Source organism: Cnephaeus nilssonii (genome assembly GCF_951640355.1).
Source record: "Cnephaeus nilssonii genome assembly, chromosome: 16".
NCBI classification, from domain to species: Eukaryota; Metazoa; Chordata; class Mammalia; order Chiroptera; family Vespertilionidae; genus Cnephaeus; species Cnephaeus nilssonii.
The window spans coordinates 6062102-6076833 of record NC_137087.1 but is presented as its reverse complement, the minus strand read 5'-3'; the positions used below and the strand labels follow the sequence as shown (position 1 = coordinate 6076833).

The 14732-nt window shown below is 57.3% G+C and overlaps 1 protein-coding gene across 1 annotated transcript in view; it reads right to left on the bottom strand.

The window, feature by feature from the left end:
* The window catches only part of WDFY4 (WDFY family member 4), a 255480-nt gene that overhangs the window by 156084 nt on the left and 84664 nt on the right, over positions 1-14732 (bottom strand). The window contains exons 14-19 of the mRNA XM_079793291.1: positions 9405-9619; positions 7781-7875; positions 6709-6946; positions 6249-6325; positions 5047-5268; positions 4205-4383 (exon numbers count right to left, since the gene is read on the bottom strand). Coding sequence (XP_079649417.1) covers positions 4205-4383; positions 5047-5268; positions 6249-6325; positions 6709-6946; positions 7781-7875; positions 9405-9619 — 1026 coding nt within the window. The remainder of the gene's footprint in view (positions 1-4204; positions 4384-5046; positions 5269-6248; positions 6326-6708; positions 6947-7780; positions 7876-9404; positions 9620-14732) is intronic.

The window sequence follows — 14732 nt, the reverse complement described above, 5'->3', positions numbered from 1 at the left end:
AGGAAACCCTTGTGCATTATTGGTGGAAATGCAGATTGGTGCAGTCACTATGGAAAATTATATGGAGGTGTCTCAAAAAATTAAAAATGAAATTGGCTTATGGCCCAGAAATTCCACTTTGGGGTATATATCAAGAGAAACTCAAAACACTAATTCGAAAGAATATATGTCCATTTCCATTGCAGCATTATTTACAACTAGAGGCCCGATGCACGAAATCTGTGCAAGGGGCTCAGCCCCCACCCGCTGCAGCAGCCGGGGGCCTCTGCCGCCTCTGCCGCCTGTGACTCGGCCTTGGCCCCGGACAAGCTTCGTCCGGAAGGACGTCTGGTCTAATTAGCATATTACACTTTTATTATTATAGATAGCCAAGCTATGGAAGCAACCCAACTGTCCATCAATAGACGAGTGAATAAAAAGCTGTGGTACATTTACACAATGTAATACTTCGGCCATAGAAAGAAGGAAATCTTACCATTGGCAACAGCATGGATGGACCTGGAGGGCCTCATGCTACGTGAAATAAGCCAGTCAGAGAAAGACAAATAACATGTGATTTCACTTATATGTGGAATATAAAGAGCAATATAAATGAACGAACAAAACAGAAACAGACTCATAGATACAGAGAACAGACTGATGGTGGTCAGGGGGTTGGAGGGCTGGGGAACTAGGTGAAAAAGGTAAAGAAACTAAGAAGTACAAATTGGCAGTTACAGAATAGTCATGGGGATGTAAAGTATCCTACATAATAAAATGGTAATATGTAAATTACCATCACTCCGCTACGCCCACGATTGGGCCAGCAGGAGGCGCAGGGGGCGGGACTCAGGGTGGCCGGGGTAGCTGATTGGGCCAGCAGGACGCTGAGCTCGCGGCGCCAGTGGCGCCGCGAGCTCAGCGTCTGTGCCATGGCTGCCCCGGAGGCTTTCGGAAGGCCTGGGGCACCGGCGGCCAGGTCCCCCGCGATCAAAGGCCAAAGCGGGGGACCTGGCCGGCTGTCTGCTCCGGCGCAAGGCCTTTCGAAAGCCTCCGCAGCGCCGGAGGCTTTCGGAAGGCCTGGGGCACCGGCGGACAGTGGGCCTCTAGTAGTATAAGAAATATAGTCAATAATAAAAGCTTAATATGCAAATCAACCGAATGGCAGAACAACCAGTGGAACACCCGGTTGCTATGACACCCACTGACCACCAGGGGGCAGACCCTCAATGCAGGAGCTGCCCCCAGCAGCAGGCCCCAGGCCAGCAAAGGCGGGTGCTAGAGGGGACCCTCTAACCAACCCCTCTGGTTGATCTGCAGAGGGAGGTGACTGGTGGTGGCTGATGGTGGCGGCCGGGCGATCAGGGGGTGGGGCCGGCTGGCGAGTAGGCCAGCGCCGCTCCCCGATCGCCCCGCTGGTCACCCTACAGATTGGCCCTGGCCCATGCACAATTTCGTGTATTGGGCCTCTAGTACTGTAATAACTATATATGGTGCTAGTTGGGTACTAGCTAGTTTCAGGGGGGAATCTTTGTAAAGATTGTCTAACCCAGGCGTCCTCAAACTACGGCCCGCGGGCAACATGCGGGTGTTTTTGCCGTTTTGTTTTTTTACTTCAAAATAAGATATGTGCAGTGTGCATAGGAATTTGTTCATAGTTTTTTTTAAACTATAGTCCGGCCCTTCAACGATCTGAGGGACAGTGAACTGGCCCCCTGTTTAAAAAGTTTGAGGACCCCTGGTCTAACCACTATGCATACCCCTAAAACTAATCCATAATATTATTGAATGATGCCTGGCTGTTGTGGCTCAGTGCTTGAACATCGAGCCATGCACCAACAGGTCACCAATTCAATTCCAGGTCAAGGGCACATACCTGGGCTGTGGGCTCAATCCCCAAGTGAGGGGCATATAGGAGGCAGCCGAACGATGTTCTCTCCTCATCAATGTTTCTATCTCTCTCTCCCTTTCCCTTCCCCTCTCTCCAAAATAAATCAATAAAAAATATTTTTTTAATTGAATATAAACTTTAATTGAGCCCAGCTGAGTATAGCTCAATGGTTGAGCTTCAACCCAGGAACCAAGAGGTCACCAATTCGATTCCCAGTCAGGGCATATGCCCAGGTTGCAGGCTCCATCCCCAGTGGGGGGCATGCAGGAGGCAGCCAATTAATGATTTTCTCTCATCATTGATGTTTCTATCTCTCTCTCCCTCTCCCTTCCTCTCTGAAATCCATAAAAATACATAAAAAAATAAAAATAAAAAATAAACTTTAAAAATTTTTAATTGGAAAACACACCATTACACAGTTATCAGGCTAATTACAACATAGTGACAACACCGAATGCAGAGAACCTGAGTCATTCATTGCCGGTGGGAATGTAAGATGGGGGACAGTCGCTCTGGGAATAGTTTGGCAGTTTCTTATCAAAGTAAACCTGTAATGCCACCGAACCCAGCCGTTGGACAGTGGGTATCTACTTCAGAGAAATGAAGACTTAAGTTCACACAAAGAACTGTTCACAATGTTCATCGTGGCTTTATTTTTAATAGCCAAACCCTGGAAATAATCCAGATGGTCTTCAATGGTCATGTATCCACTAGAGGCCTGATGCATGAAATTCATGCAAGGGCCTGGCGCTGGCCCCCGCCTGCTGCTGCTGCCACCGCCAGGGCCCTCTGCCGCCTCTGCTGCGGCCCTGCCCACTGCGGCTTTGTCCGGAAGGACATCGGTCTAATTAGCATATTATGCTTTTATTATTATAAATTCCATGGAACACTACTCAGCAATAAAAACGAATGAACTACTGACATGTGCAACAACTTGGGTGAATTTCCCGAGAATCATGTGAGTGAAAAATCTAATCCTAAAAGATTATATTCTAGATATGCACACTCCTGGAGGTATTTGACTGGACATGGACAATTCCCAGTACCTGAAACAGTACTTAACACATAGTAAGTGCTCAATAAAAATGTAAAGAGGGAGGGAGGGAGGGAGGGAGGGAGGGAGGGAGGGAGGGAGGGAGGGAGTGATGGAGGTCTAGTATTGATAATGATTGCAGAAAAAAAGCTAATTTTCTGGTTTGGAGACCTGTTCTTCTCATTCTCTTGCCGCATCTTTCTGATTACCGTGCGTTTTATTTTTATAAGATACTTCTACCAGAAGACGGCATCCCATTTACGTGGCGGTGTCCTAGAGAATTTAGGTTGTGCTAACCTAATGAGTCTCAGCCTGGGCTGTTTTGCCCCGCGCCAGCAGACAATTGGAAATGTGGAGACGTTTTTGCTGGTCACAAGTGGGGACGGGGCATGCCATGGCACGCAGGGGGACCACAGACACTGCTCAGTGTCCTAACAAACATAGAATAGGCCCCACAACAAGATTATCAGAGCGGCAATAGTGTTGAATGAGAAACCCTATTAATCTAAGGCTCTCCATTCTGGCTGCGTATCCGGCCACCAGAAGACTTTGGAAATACTGCCGAACTACCCTCCCACGATGCTCTGCAGTAACTGACCCGGACGCAGCCCTTCGGGCTTTCCACGTGATGGGAGTGCGGCCAGGTGACAATGCCCTTCGCTGCCTGGCCTCCCTGGGACCTCTGACTGGCGGCTGGAGCATGATGGTCAGGTCCCAGCCTCCTGGCTCCTCGACCTTAAACCTCAGGACCGCGGTGACTAATGCCAGCGATGAGGCACTTCCTCCAGCTGTGCTCACCTCTGTGTCTTCCCTACATGGAGACTCATCCTGTCCTGGCCACTCCCTCTCTGAATCTGGCAGGACACGTCGGTGTCCTCACAGCTCTGGCACCTTGCTCTTCGGCGTGGCCGCAACCAGGCCAGGGCACTGACTCCCGGGACGCCTCTTACAGAGTTGGACTCTGGCCCTGCTCAGACCTCCCTGGGAATTCACCCCATGGATGTAAACCGTCTTGACTTTTCACTCTAGAGACATGTTTTCTTATGCCTATTCTTCCGGTCATAGCAGTCATGACTACTCTCGTTTCCACGTTTTGCCTTCTGCGTTGGCTGCATGACCTTTATCACATTTTGTAAAGATGCCCTTTTATGCCTGAGTTCAGCCAAGCGTTCGGGACAGTGAGGGGGCCTCACTGGATGCCAACCCTGCTGCCAAGAGAAAGCACAGGCCTGGACGAGGCCACCCAGGGCGGTGCGGCCAGGAGGCAGGGGTGGGGCGAGCGCGGCTGGGGACCATCTCACCTTGGCTGAGCCAATGGCCTGCCCATCCAGATAGGTGGAAACGGTACAATTCCTTTTCATTTCCTTGGTGACAACCACAGCCAGGTGATGCCACTGGCCACAAGCCAGCAGCTGGCCACACCTGACCTGAAGCTGGCGTCCCGCAGAGGGCTCAGAGCTGTCCTCGGGTTCCATGACATCTGGAAGAGAGAGCAACACAGATCTCCCGTGTGGCGGGAGGCTGCCGCAGCCCAGGAGGCTGGGGCCTGGTGCCAGGGAGCCTGGTCGTGCCCCGCTTACAAAATAGTGACAGCAGCAGCGATCCCTGCTGAGGTCGTGCTTTGAGCCAGACACTGCTTTGAGGACTGTTACAAATATCAGCGCATTTCATTTCCATGACAACCCTGTGAGGGAGGTACAGTGATGATTCCGTTTGGCCATCCTGAGGCACAGAGAGCTAGGTCACAGCCCAGGTTCCAGCCCAGGTTCCAGCCTGGGAGTCAGACTCCAGGTCTTCCCCACATGTGCTGGCAAGGTCTTTAGAGGGAGCGGGAAAGGCGGTCCTGCTGTGTAAAGGACGCCAAGCCTCCCCTGGGCCTTCCCAGGTTTCCCCTGAAAGTGACACTTTCAGGGATCATGGGACAGGTGTCGCCAGGATGCACTGAGCTTGACCGTCTCGGCCACTAGGGGCCGTCACAGGCAGGTGAGCGTAGTGCGTCCTGATGCGATGACAGAGCCGGGACCTGCCGCCAGCAGGACAGAGCGAGGGCCAGGCTCCTGGGCTCTGCGCCAGGAGCTGCTGACTTCCCACCCCCACCCGGTTCCCCACGTGGGGAGAAACCAGCTGTGGTTCCAAGGCCTACCCAGAGGCTGAAACTCCTTCTCTTCTGTGGACACGACCAAGGAGAGGTCGTCCGGGCAGAGGCTGACGGAGAAGCAGACGAAGGGCTGCTCGGTCCGGGCCAGGTGGCGCACCAGGGTCAGGAAGCGCAGCGGGTGGCCCTCGAGGGCCGAGCTGTGCCTGCTGACCAGGAACCAGCAGGAGAAGGTCAGGCCGGCGGGCGGGGGGAAGGGCCTGGCGGCACCTGCGGTTGGAGTACAAGTGCCCTGAGGCTCTGCGCTGCTGGGGAAGCCTCCCAGTGTCGCTGTGGCTGGGATTTCCCCCGGGGTGGTCCTACTGTGTGCCAGCACCGTGCCTCCGACTCATGCTCACTTTACATCAACCCCACCCAGCAGGATGCTCTTGTCTGCTCACTCATCCTCTCAGGAAAAGGCATAATCCCGCCGGGACTTGAGCCTAGGTCCTCAAACACTCTTTCCAATTCTGTGCCCCCTATTCTCCCATGCTGCCCTGCCAAGCGAGCAGAGGGGGGCACAGCCCTGAGACCCACCCCCAAGGGCCTGGAGCGGGCACAGCCCTGAAGCCCTGAGACCCACCCCCCTTTAGGCGCAGCCAGCCTGCCTGGGTGGGCAGTGTGCTCCGAGGGGCAGAAGGCGGCACCTGCAGGGACAGGCTGTCCCTGAGCAGACCCTGCCCTCCCACCTCAGGGCGGGGTTGGCACTGCCAGCAGGGCCTGCTATTCTCACTAAGGAGCAGAATCACTGGGTGCCCCCCACATGCACCAGTTTCCATAGAAACCCTGGCTGTCCGGCCAGAGGGCCTGGCTCCCAGCGGGGACAGCGCTGTGCAGAGCACGCCCAGGACCGGGCCCAGGCCTCTCACGATCCCGGACAGGCTTGTTCCTGAGCGGCCTCACAGGGAACTCCCATTTATCTCCAGGGAGAGTTGGAAGGTGGGATGAGGGAGGGGTGAGGTGTCCATTTCAGCCTCGTCAGCCCAGGCTCAGGCACCAGGACCCTGACCACAGAGCAGGAGGACGTGCCGTGAACAGGACACCTGCCCTAAGAGGCATGACAGACAGAGGATGACTCACACGCACAGACCTGAGAGGGAGACTCGGGGCTCTGGACACGCCCAGAGGAAATCTGAAACCCAGGCTTCCTGGGGACGCACTCCCCGGGCAGAGCGGAGGTGGCCCGCCAGCCGGACCCGGGCAGCGCCTACCTGTCCCAATCCCTCCGGAGACCGAGTACTCAGTGCTGGCTCCCATCACCGTGGACAGGGTCGGGATAAACAAACACCTGGAAAGAGGCAGCGTCCGGTGAGTGCCCTGCAAGCCCACTCCTCTGTCTCTTGCAGGGGCCTCACTTGCTCTTGGACCATGAGACTCCGGGGATAGAAACCACTCCGTGGTTGACGCAGGTCCTATGACCTAAGAAAGGAACCCAAACTGGAGGCTGGAAGAGAGAACATTCCAGAATGCAGACACCGCAGGGGGCCCTGGCCCTATGCAGCTGGGGACGCCGCCCTGAGAAGCACTGAGCAGACGGGGCGGGGCGTGCGTGAGCAGCCATAGCTCCCTGCCGAGTGGTGGGAGCTGATGGAACTTTGGAGTCAATGCTATGCTGCACCTGAGGCACCAGGAAAGTAATTAGGTGTATTTTATATGCAAAGGCCGCCATACCCATAACCTTCCACGGACATGTCAAATTCCACGAAGGACGGAGCCAGGGTGGCCCGCTGCGGCTGCAGGTTGCGGGGGGAGGTCATGGAGATGAGGCTCAGAGCTGTCTGGAGGGCAGGCGTGGGGCTCTGGGCCGGCGTCCGGGGCCTGAGGGCCTGTGTGCCTGCGGGACACGGGCTGGCGTCCTGGGCAGCTCCTGCAGGGCCCTCAGCAGTCTCCTCCGCCACCGCCTGTGGCCCTAAGGCAGCAACAAGAGCAGAGCTGTGGCTGTGCTAAAGCATTCCTGCCCCCTCTGACCGTGGCCCCCACATTCAGCCGCAGCCGGAGGAGGGCTCTGCAGTTACCCCCTGGTTCCTGCCCCTGTGAGGACAGCTCTCCTGGCCGCCCACCCGGGCTCCCTGCGGGTTCTGATAGCGCTGCACTGTGGTCACAACTACCCCCGCCCCCGAAACTTCTCCCTGCAATCCCCTCACACCCCTTGCTGTTGCCGTCCTGGCTTGCCCAGGGGCAGCCGGGGCCGAGGCTTCGTCTTGGCTCCCCGACCTCCTTTCTGAGCAGCCTGCCTCCCTGAAAGCTCTTGCCTCCAGCTCCGGCCACCAGCCCAAGCCGACTCTTCGTTCTTGCTTCCCAACTGGGGCTCCTTGCCTTAATGTTCTAGGTGACCTCACACGTAGTGTGTCCGCAGGTTTCTTTTCTCCAAGCTAGTTTCCTGGACCAGCATCCTCCCAGGAGGCCTGACACCCGGGATCCCCCCAATGCTCCGCCTCCTGACCCGGCCCTGAGCTGAGAGCTGCGCACAAAGCCGTCACGGCACCGCGGTCCAGACGCAGCGCTGGGCCCAGGCTCGGCTCCTGCTCACCCTCACCTGTCCTGTACGGGGCAAGGCCACCCTCCTCGGACCTGCTCTCCCTCCGGCACCACCTAGCCCTCTGCTTTCCTCATTTGCTCCACTGAGTAGCAGGAAAACCATGTTTTAAATCTGCTTCCCATTTGCTGTGAGTGAGCCCTTGCCAGGAATGCCCGCTCTCTTGGAATTCCCGTTAAGCTGCCCTGTCCTTCCCTCCGTCCTCACCTGGGCGTCCAGAGGCCCCTCCGTGCACACCAGACGGCCCGGGGATTTGCGCCGCAGCAGCTGGCGGTGAGGGAGCTCCCAGGGCTAGGAACTGTCTGCACACGACACCAACACAGAAGCAAACGGAGGAGACAGTTTGCGGCAGTTTCCCAGCCTCATCTAGCGCTTCCCTGCATCCCAGTGCTGCACCCCCACCCCCAGCTTCCTCTCTGCCTGGAACCCCTCCTCCAGCCACGCTCCGAGCACCCAGCGAGCCGAGGAGTTAGAAGTTTCAGGTGCATTGACGTGACCAGTGACCAGCTAGGAGCCGCCACTGGGCCTCGGGAGGAAGAGGAATGTGTTGGAAAATAACTGTCAACTTCTCTGTCAGTTTCCAGTGGAGCTTACCAACAGCCTAAGCAGGCGCAGCGGCACTGCCCGGCCGCTGGCACCTCCAGAGGCAGAGAGGCCGGCCTGGCCCTGAGCCCACGCCTGCCGCCGGAAGGGTGCCTGCCGCCCCCTCTGCACAGGGCCCTGTGGCCAGCACAGGCCCCGCAGGCGTGGGACCCTGCACTCTGCCCCCAACACCGCGGGTGGGTGGCCCGGTCACAGGGCCGTAGGAGGCCTGACCTCCCTCCTGAGCCTTTCTGGCCTCTACCTTTTGTCTTCGTGTCTGCCCCGCCCGTACCTCTTCCCTCCAGGACGGTTTCAGGAGGGGCTGCCACAGGGCAGTCTCTGTCCTGCTGCCTGTCAGGAGTCCTGGCTGCTGCCCTCAGCCAGTGAACTCACAGCCCCCCTCCCACCCCCAGTCCGGTCTCCCGGCTGGGTAATGTTACACAGGCCGAAGGGCTCAGGGAGGCTGCCCTGACCTCTAACCTCCGGGCTGTGGATCTCCCAGCTCTGCCCCAGCTCTCCCTGCCAAGCATCCTGCCAAGCACCCCCACCAAGCACCCACCAAGCTCCTCCACCAAGCACCCCACCAAGCACCCACCAAGCTCCTCCACCAAGCACCCTACCAAGCACCCACCAAGCTCCTCCACCAAGCACCCCACCAAGCACCCCCACCAAGCACCCCAAGCACCCCACCAAGCACCCCACCAAGCACTCCACCAAGCACCCCAAGCACCCCCACCAAGCACCCCACCAAGCACCCCACCAAGCACCCTGCCAAGCACCCCCACCAAGCACCCCTACCAAGCACTCCACCAAGCACCCCGCCAAGCACCCCCACCAAGCACCCCTACCAAGCACTCCACCAAGAACCCGCCAAGCACCCCCACCAAGCACCCCGCCAAGCACCCCGCCAAGCGCCCCCACCAAGAACTCGCCAAGCACCCCCACCAAGCACCCTACCAAGCACCCCCCCCAAGCACCCCGCCAAGCACCCCCCAAGCACCCCACCGAGGGTTCTGTAATGTCACAGGCCCTTTGACTATTGCCCCCTCGCCGAGACCAGCAGCTCACGGGCCTCTGTCTGCTCTGCGGGCCCTCCCTCTGTCCGCACAGCTCCGGGCTCCCCGGCCTCGCAGTGGCCGGTGCTGGGAGGGCCGGAGGGGCCCGGGGACAGCGCTCCGGGCCCTGCGCCTGCCCACTGTGCGTGAGCGCGCTGCCCGGGGCTCGGGGTCCTAAGCGCAGCGCACGGTACCTTAACACATCCGGTTCAATCGCTTGGGAAGCCAGCTTTTCAAAGATCCGGACGAGGCCGCAGTGCAGGGCGCCGCTGCCGGTGGCCAGGGCCTGGCGGCAGGAGGCCATGAGGGTCCTGAGCATCCCCGCCTCACACGCGACCTGGCGGTTCTTCTCCGACTTCACCAGGCCCTGGATGTGACTGGCCACGGAGCACTGGATCTCCCGGGACAGCTACGAGTAACCAGGCCGTGTGAGTCCTTGAGGCCCGAGTGTGTGCGGCGCCTTTCATGGGCTCCCACCAGGCCTCGAACTGGTTGTGGGGCCGGGAGGCCGCACCCCTCCCAGCCTGTGGCCACCGACTCCTGCCTGTCGTGGGCCCTCACAGGGCCCCGCTCACCGCAGGGGGCCCAGAGCCCGTCTGCGGGAGGGCGGGAGCCCCTGCGCTCGGATGCCCGCGAGGCGACCCTAAAACAGGCTGCACACAGCAGGCGAGCGCATCTGCCAGGGACGGTGCCCTTGGCCTGCGATGTTGAAGTAATTTCTGAATCCACTGACAAAACTTACAAGTCCGGAGATTTACATGAAGTCAGACATGTGGCCGCTCTCAGAAGGCGGACAGAGTCTGGTCAGGCGGGTTTGCAGTCCCCTGTCTGGAGAAGCAGCTGGGGCTGGCAATGGCTGCGCCCTCAGCTGGCTCCCTCACTAACAGCCCTGCGTCTGAGCTGGCACCCCAGCCTGGGGAGTGGGATTTGCCTGGGAGTGAGAGCTCAGGAAATACCCTCCGCTTCATGTAAGGCAGGGGTCCTCAAACTTTTTAAACGGGGCCAGTTCACTGTCCCTCAGACCGTTGGAGGGCCGGACTATAGTTTAAAAAAAACTATGAACAAATTCCTATGCCCACTGCACATATCTTATTTTGAAGTAAAAAAACAAAACGGCAAAAACACCCGCATGTGGCCCGCGGGCCGTAGTTTGAGGACGCCTGATGTAAGGGAACACTTCCACCCTCTGGCCTTGGACTTCTCATCGTCCAGAACTTGGGTTTTGGTAACTACAGTCTTTTAATTTGGGGGAGAGTTGGGGAGTCTTGGGGTGGGTGGGAGAACTGTATAAAGCAAGATGCAAAAGCACCACCACAATGTATTACTGGTAAGAATTAGGGAGAAACGTCTGCAGCCTCCTGTCTCCATCACCCGCCCTTCATCACTGCTCTGGAGGCTTGCAGGGTCTTCCGTTTGTTTGTCCGTTTTGCTTCTTCCGCTCCTCCCCACACCCAGGCCCACCGCCCCCGCCCCCAGCAGGAATACTTTAAATATGCAAAAAAGAAAAAGTTTTCAAAAAGGAGAAATGCTGATCTTGCCTAATGATGCCACAAGTTTACTCCAAAATTGCTCAATACCCCATAATGGAGGAGGGAAGATTGATCGCCCTCATTATCACTGCAGCTCCATCAATACCAATATCGCCTTGTTTTGAATAAAATGTACTGTTTTTTTCAATGTTGGTTCCAGTAAAATGGGGTTTTAGTGAAAATATGAGCAGTAGCAGGAAACTGTCTCCCCCTACAAATGGATTGATTTTCCTGACGTGCACGCAGGACGGGGCTGATGGTCAATTAGGACTCAGTGGTGAGCGCGCAGGGTCACCAGACTGGCCCACGGGCTGGGTCCCCAGGCAATCACCACCCAGCGCTGTGCGGGCGGCTCACTAGGAGCTTCTGCGTTCTTCACGGAACAGCCGAGCTTTCAGGTCATCCCTGTCCAGTGCGGGTGTTTATTTTTCCTTATTTCTCTCCTCCCCACTTTATCTCCTGGTTCAGGTAAGTGGTCGCAGAGCCCATGTGGTCCTGGGGGGTTGAGTCCGTCCGAGAAGGCATGGCTTCGGTGCATCAGTCCACGCTGTGTCCTGCGCACAGGTAGAAAGCACCCGGCGACCAGCGTCTGCTTCCCCCAGACACTTAAAAAGAACTAGACGTTTATATTGAGCCACACAAATTTGTCAGAGTTGCCTGTTCCAATTTGGCTGACATATTCTTTATCTGATGATTTCAGAAGCGAGATGGTGCAATTTAAGTGACGTCAGCTTTTAGGATCCGAGACGTGAATGGGGTGCCGGGATGCATAAAGCCCACGGGTTTGTTTTGCCTGACGAGCTATTTTAGTTTTTATCTTGCTTCCTTAGTTCTCGCTTGCGGTGCCCATGTGGCCTGGTAGGCACGGAGTTCGTGACCTCGGGTCGGTGTGAGCAGGTCCGAGGTCCATGCTTCCTCGACGACCGCGATGAGTGGGGGTGCCTGCTCCAAATCTGCTGCCTTTGCTGCTGTTCTTTACAAATCAGACATCTGCTGGCCAATGCTTCCTGGTAACAGAAGCTGAGGACCTTATATTTATAAAGTATTTGTCTCTTTCAACTTCCCTTCCATCCCCTCCTCGGCCCCCTGTGCTCCAGCCCTTTGCTGGACGCCCTTTGCTGGCTGCACCGGGCCCTTCCGGCTGACGCCCAAGTGGGAAAGCTCTTTCCCATCCCATCCTCCACGGAGCTCCTACTTGTTGGTCGAGGCACATCCGCGCCCTCTCACCTAAGCAAGCTCTGCTGCCTCCGCACCTCGGTCAGGAGAAGCACACACTGGCAGATCCGCACCTGCCTGTCCTCCCTCGCTCCCGCCGTCCCCACGCTGTGAGCTGCTGCCGAGTCAACAGCTCTTCACCCTCGCCTCCAGAGCACCTCTCTGTGCCTCCGATGCAACCGCTGCCTCGTCAGTGTGAGCACAAGGCACAGGGTGTTCCGGGACATAGGGGTGCCCTACCCCAGGGGGCTGAGGGGAGGCAGGAAGGGTGATGTGCCGGTTAGGTGTGAAAGGGAGATCCGGGCAGCACGGGCCTGGTCTGTCTGGGAGAGGGCACGCTCACTCGTGCAGACACCAAGGGACGAGTGTGAGCATGGCCTTTCCGGGAAAGGCTGAGGTCCTGGGCAGTTGTGAGCCTGGCTCATTCACCCCAGCACCCAACCCCGCACCCCCACCCCACCCCCAACCCGCTCAGTGGTCAGCCCTGAGGTGGGCATGAGAACCAGCAGGAGACCAGCTTGTACACATCCACCTGGAGGGTGCCTGCCCAGCCTGGGACCCAAAACACCATAGAGACCACTGGACCAGGGAGCAGTGGGGCCCAGCGGGGCTCCAGAGCCCTGGTACCGCCCTCCAGCCAGACCCGTCCACCCGTGGCTGGGCCTCCTCGCACCCAGGAGGCTCACTTGCTCTGTGTTTCTCTGTGGCTGGTACAAAGTAAACTGCTGACACCATTCTTTTGTTCGAGACATTTTAAAACAGATTTGTTGTTGTTCACAGATTTCCACCCAGGATTCTCTGGAGCAGGGCCCTGAGCAAGGCTGTAGGGAGCACAGTGTCTTGCAGAGAGGAGGGTCCATTCACCGGGGCCTGTGCTCAGTACTTCCTACCGGCAGGCCAGTGCTTCCATGCACAAGCTCACTTAAAGCTCAGGCCAACACCCCGCGCCAGGCGCTCCTATCGCCCATTCACAGACAAGGGAACTGAGGCCCACACTGAATCTGGCTCCCTGGGGTTGCCTGGTGAGGGAGGGACAGGAAGTCCAACTGGGAGATCCAATCCGGAGGCCACTCCATCACGGCATGCGCTGCCTGCAGGCCCCCTGCTGAAGCTCAGAGAGCGCCAGCCAGCTCCAGGCTGCAGGCCTCCGGCACCTGGCGGGTGCTGTGGGCAGCAGGGCCCCATTCTCCTGCAGGCAGGGGTGTGGCGGGACCTGGATACCGGCAAAGCCAAGTGAAACGGGATCGGGCACTGGGAACCATCCTCCCGTGTTAGGCCAACCCTCAAAGCTCACAGGGAACCTAGTGCTCACGGCTCTGCCCACAAAAAGGCTGCCTGAACTGAGCCACGCGCACAGTGCTGGCCGTAAAACACACCTCCATGGGTTTGGCTATTTCCATCATCCTGAGAGGCCAGGGCCCTCGGCGCTGCCAGCAGGACAGGCTCCCCCAGGCCACTGGCTCTGGTGCTGGCTTCTCTCCACCTCAAACCAAGCACCTGCTTGTGAAGCCCAGGGCCGAGCCACTCAGCGTGTACGGCCTGCATCCCGTTCCTGCGAGTGTCTCCTCCTACAGGGCCTAAACCTTTCACTTTAACCACCTGGCCTCGTCTGTCCTTGACTGTTCTACCACCAGTCAACCAGCAAGCATCTTCCCTGCTCTCGCTCCCCAGTCTTTCCTCTCAGGGCCAAAGTGGCTTCTCAGGCCCTCACCATCCTGCTTCCTCGCCTCCGGACAGCACAGCTGTGGTGTGTTTGAGAGGCCAGGGGACCATTCCCCCTGTGGCTGGCACCAAACCTCCATGGCACAGCTGGAAAACAGTTCAGGGTCGCGCTGTCCTCATGCCACTGGATTATTGCTGCCCTGGCACGGAAGCCCCTGGGCTCCCTCACACCCACTCTTCTGCGCTTCTTACCAGGCTATGTGTCTGTGATTCCGTCTGTGTGTCTGCGGTGTGTCTGTGTGTCTGTCGTGTTTACTGTGTATTTGTATGTCTGTAGTGTGTACTGTGCATCCATGTGCCTGTGTGTCTGTGGTGTGTACTGTGTGTCTGTGTGTCTATGCGTCTGTGTGCACTGAAACATGAGACGAGCGTGGTTATTGCTGCTGACGTTCACTCATGGGTTCGGATCCATTGCTGAAGCTGCTTGAGACCCTCCACACCATCCTGTCGCCTTCCATGTGAGTCACTCAGGTCGCGGATCCAGTGCAGAGAAGGCAGAGGAGAGAGCCCAGGCTTGCCATTCCTACGCAGACATTAGCTTGCAGTTCAGCATCAGTGCTCTGTTATGAACTCAACGTAGGAGGATGCCCGGTGGAAGTACACCTACGACGTGTTACCTTTCATTTAATAGTTCCAGAAGTGTATGTGCCAGGGCCGGGTCCTGGGAACACGAACAGCCAAAGCCAGAGGAGGCGGGGCATGACGGAGGCCGCACTACATGTAGCCAGGTGCCGGACTACATGTTTTACAACTACTCTCCCCTCTGCTCTTCTCTGGGAAATTATGAGCGACTGAGACCGGAAAAGGTACACCATTTCCTAAGGCCACACAGCTGACGAGTGGCAGGCCTGGCACCAGGCCAGGTCTCACTCCAATGCCATGGTTTTAACGCCGCATTGTGTGCTCATAGGAGGGAACTCACTAGCTGATTGGTCCTAAACTGATGGCCTAGAGCAGTGGTCGGCAAACTCAATAGTCAGCAGAGCCAAATATCAACAGTACAATGATTGAAATTTCTTTTGAGAGCCACATTTTTTAAACTTAAACTTCTTCTAA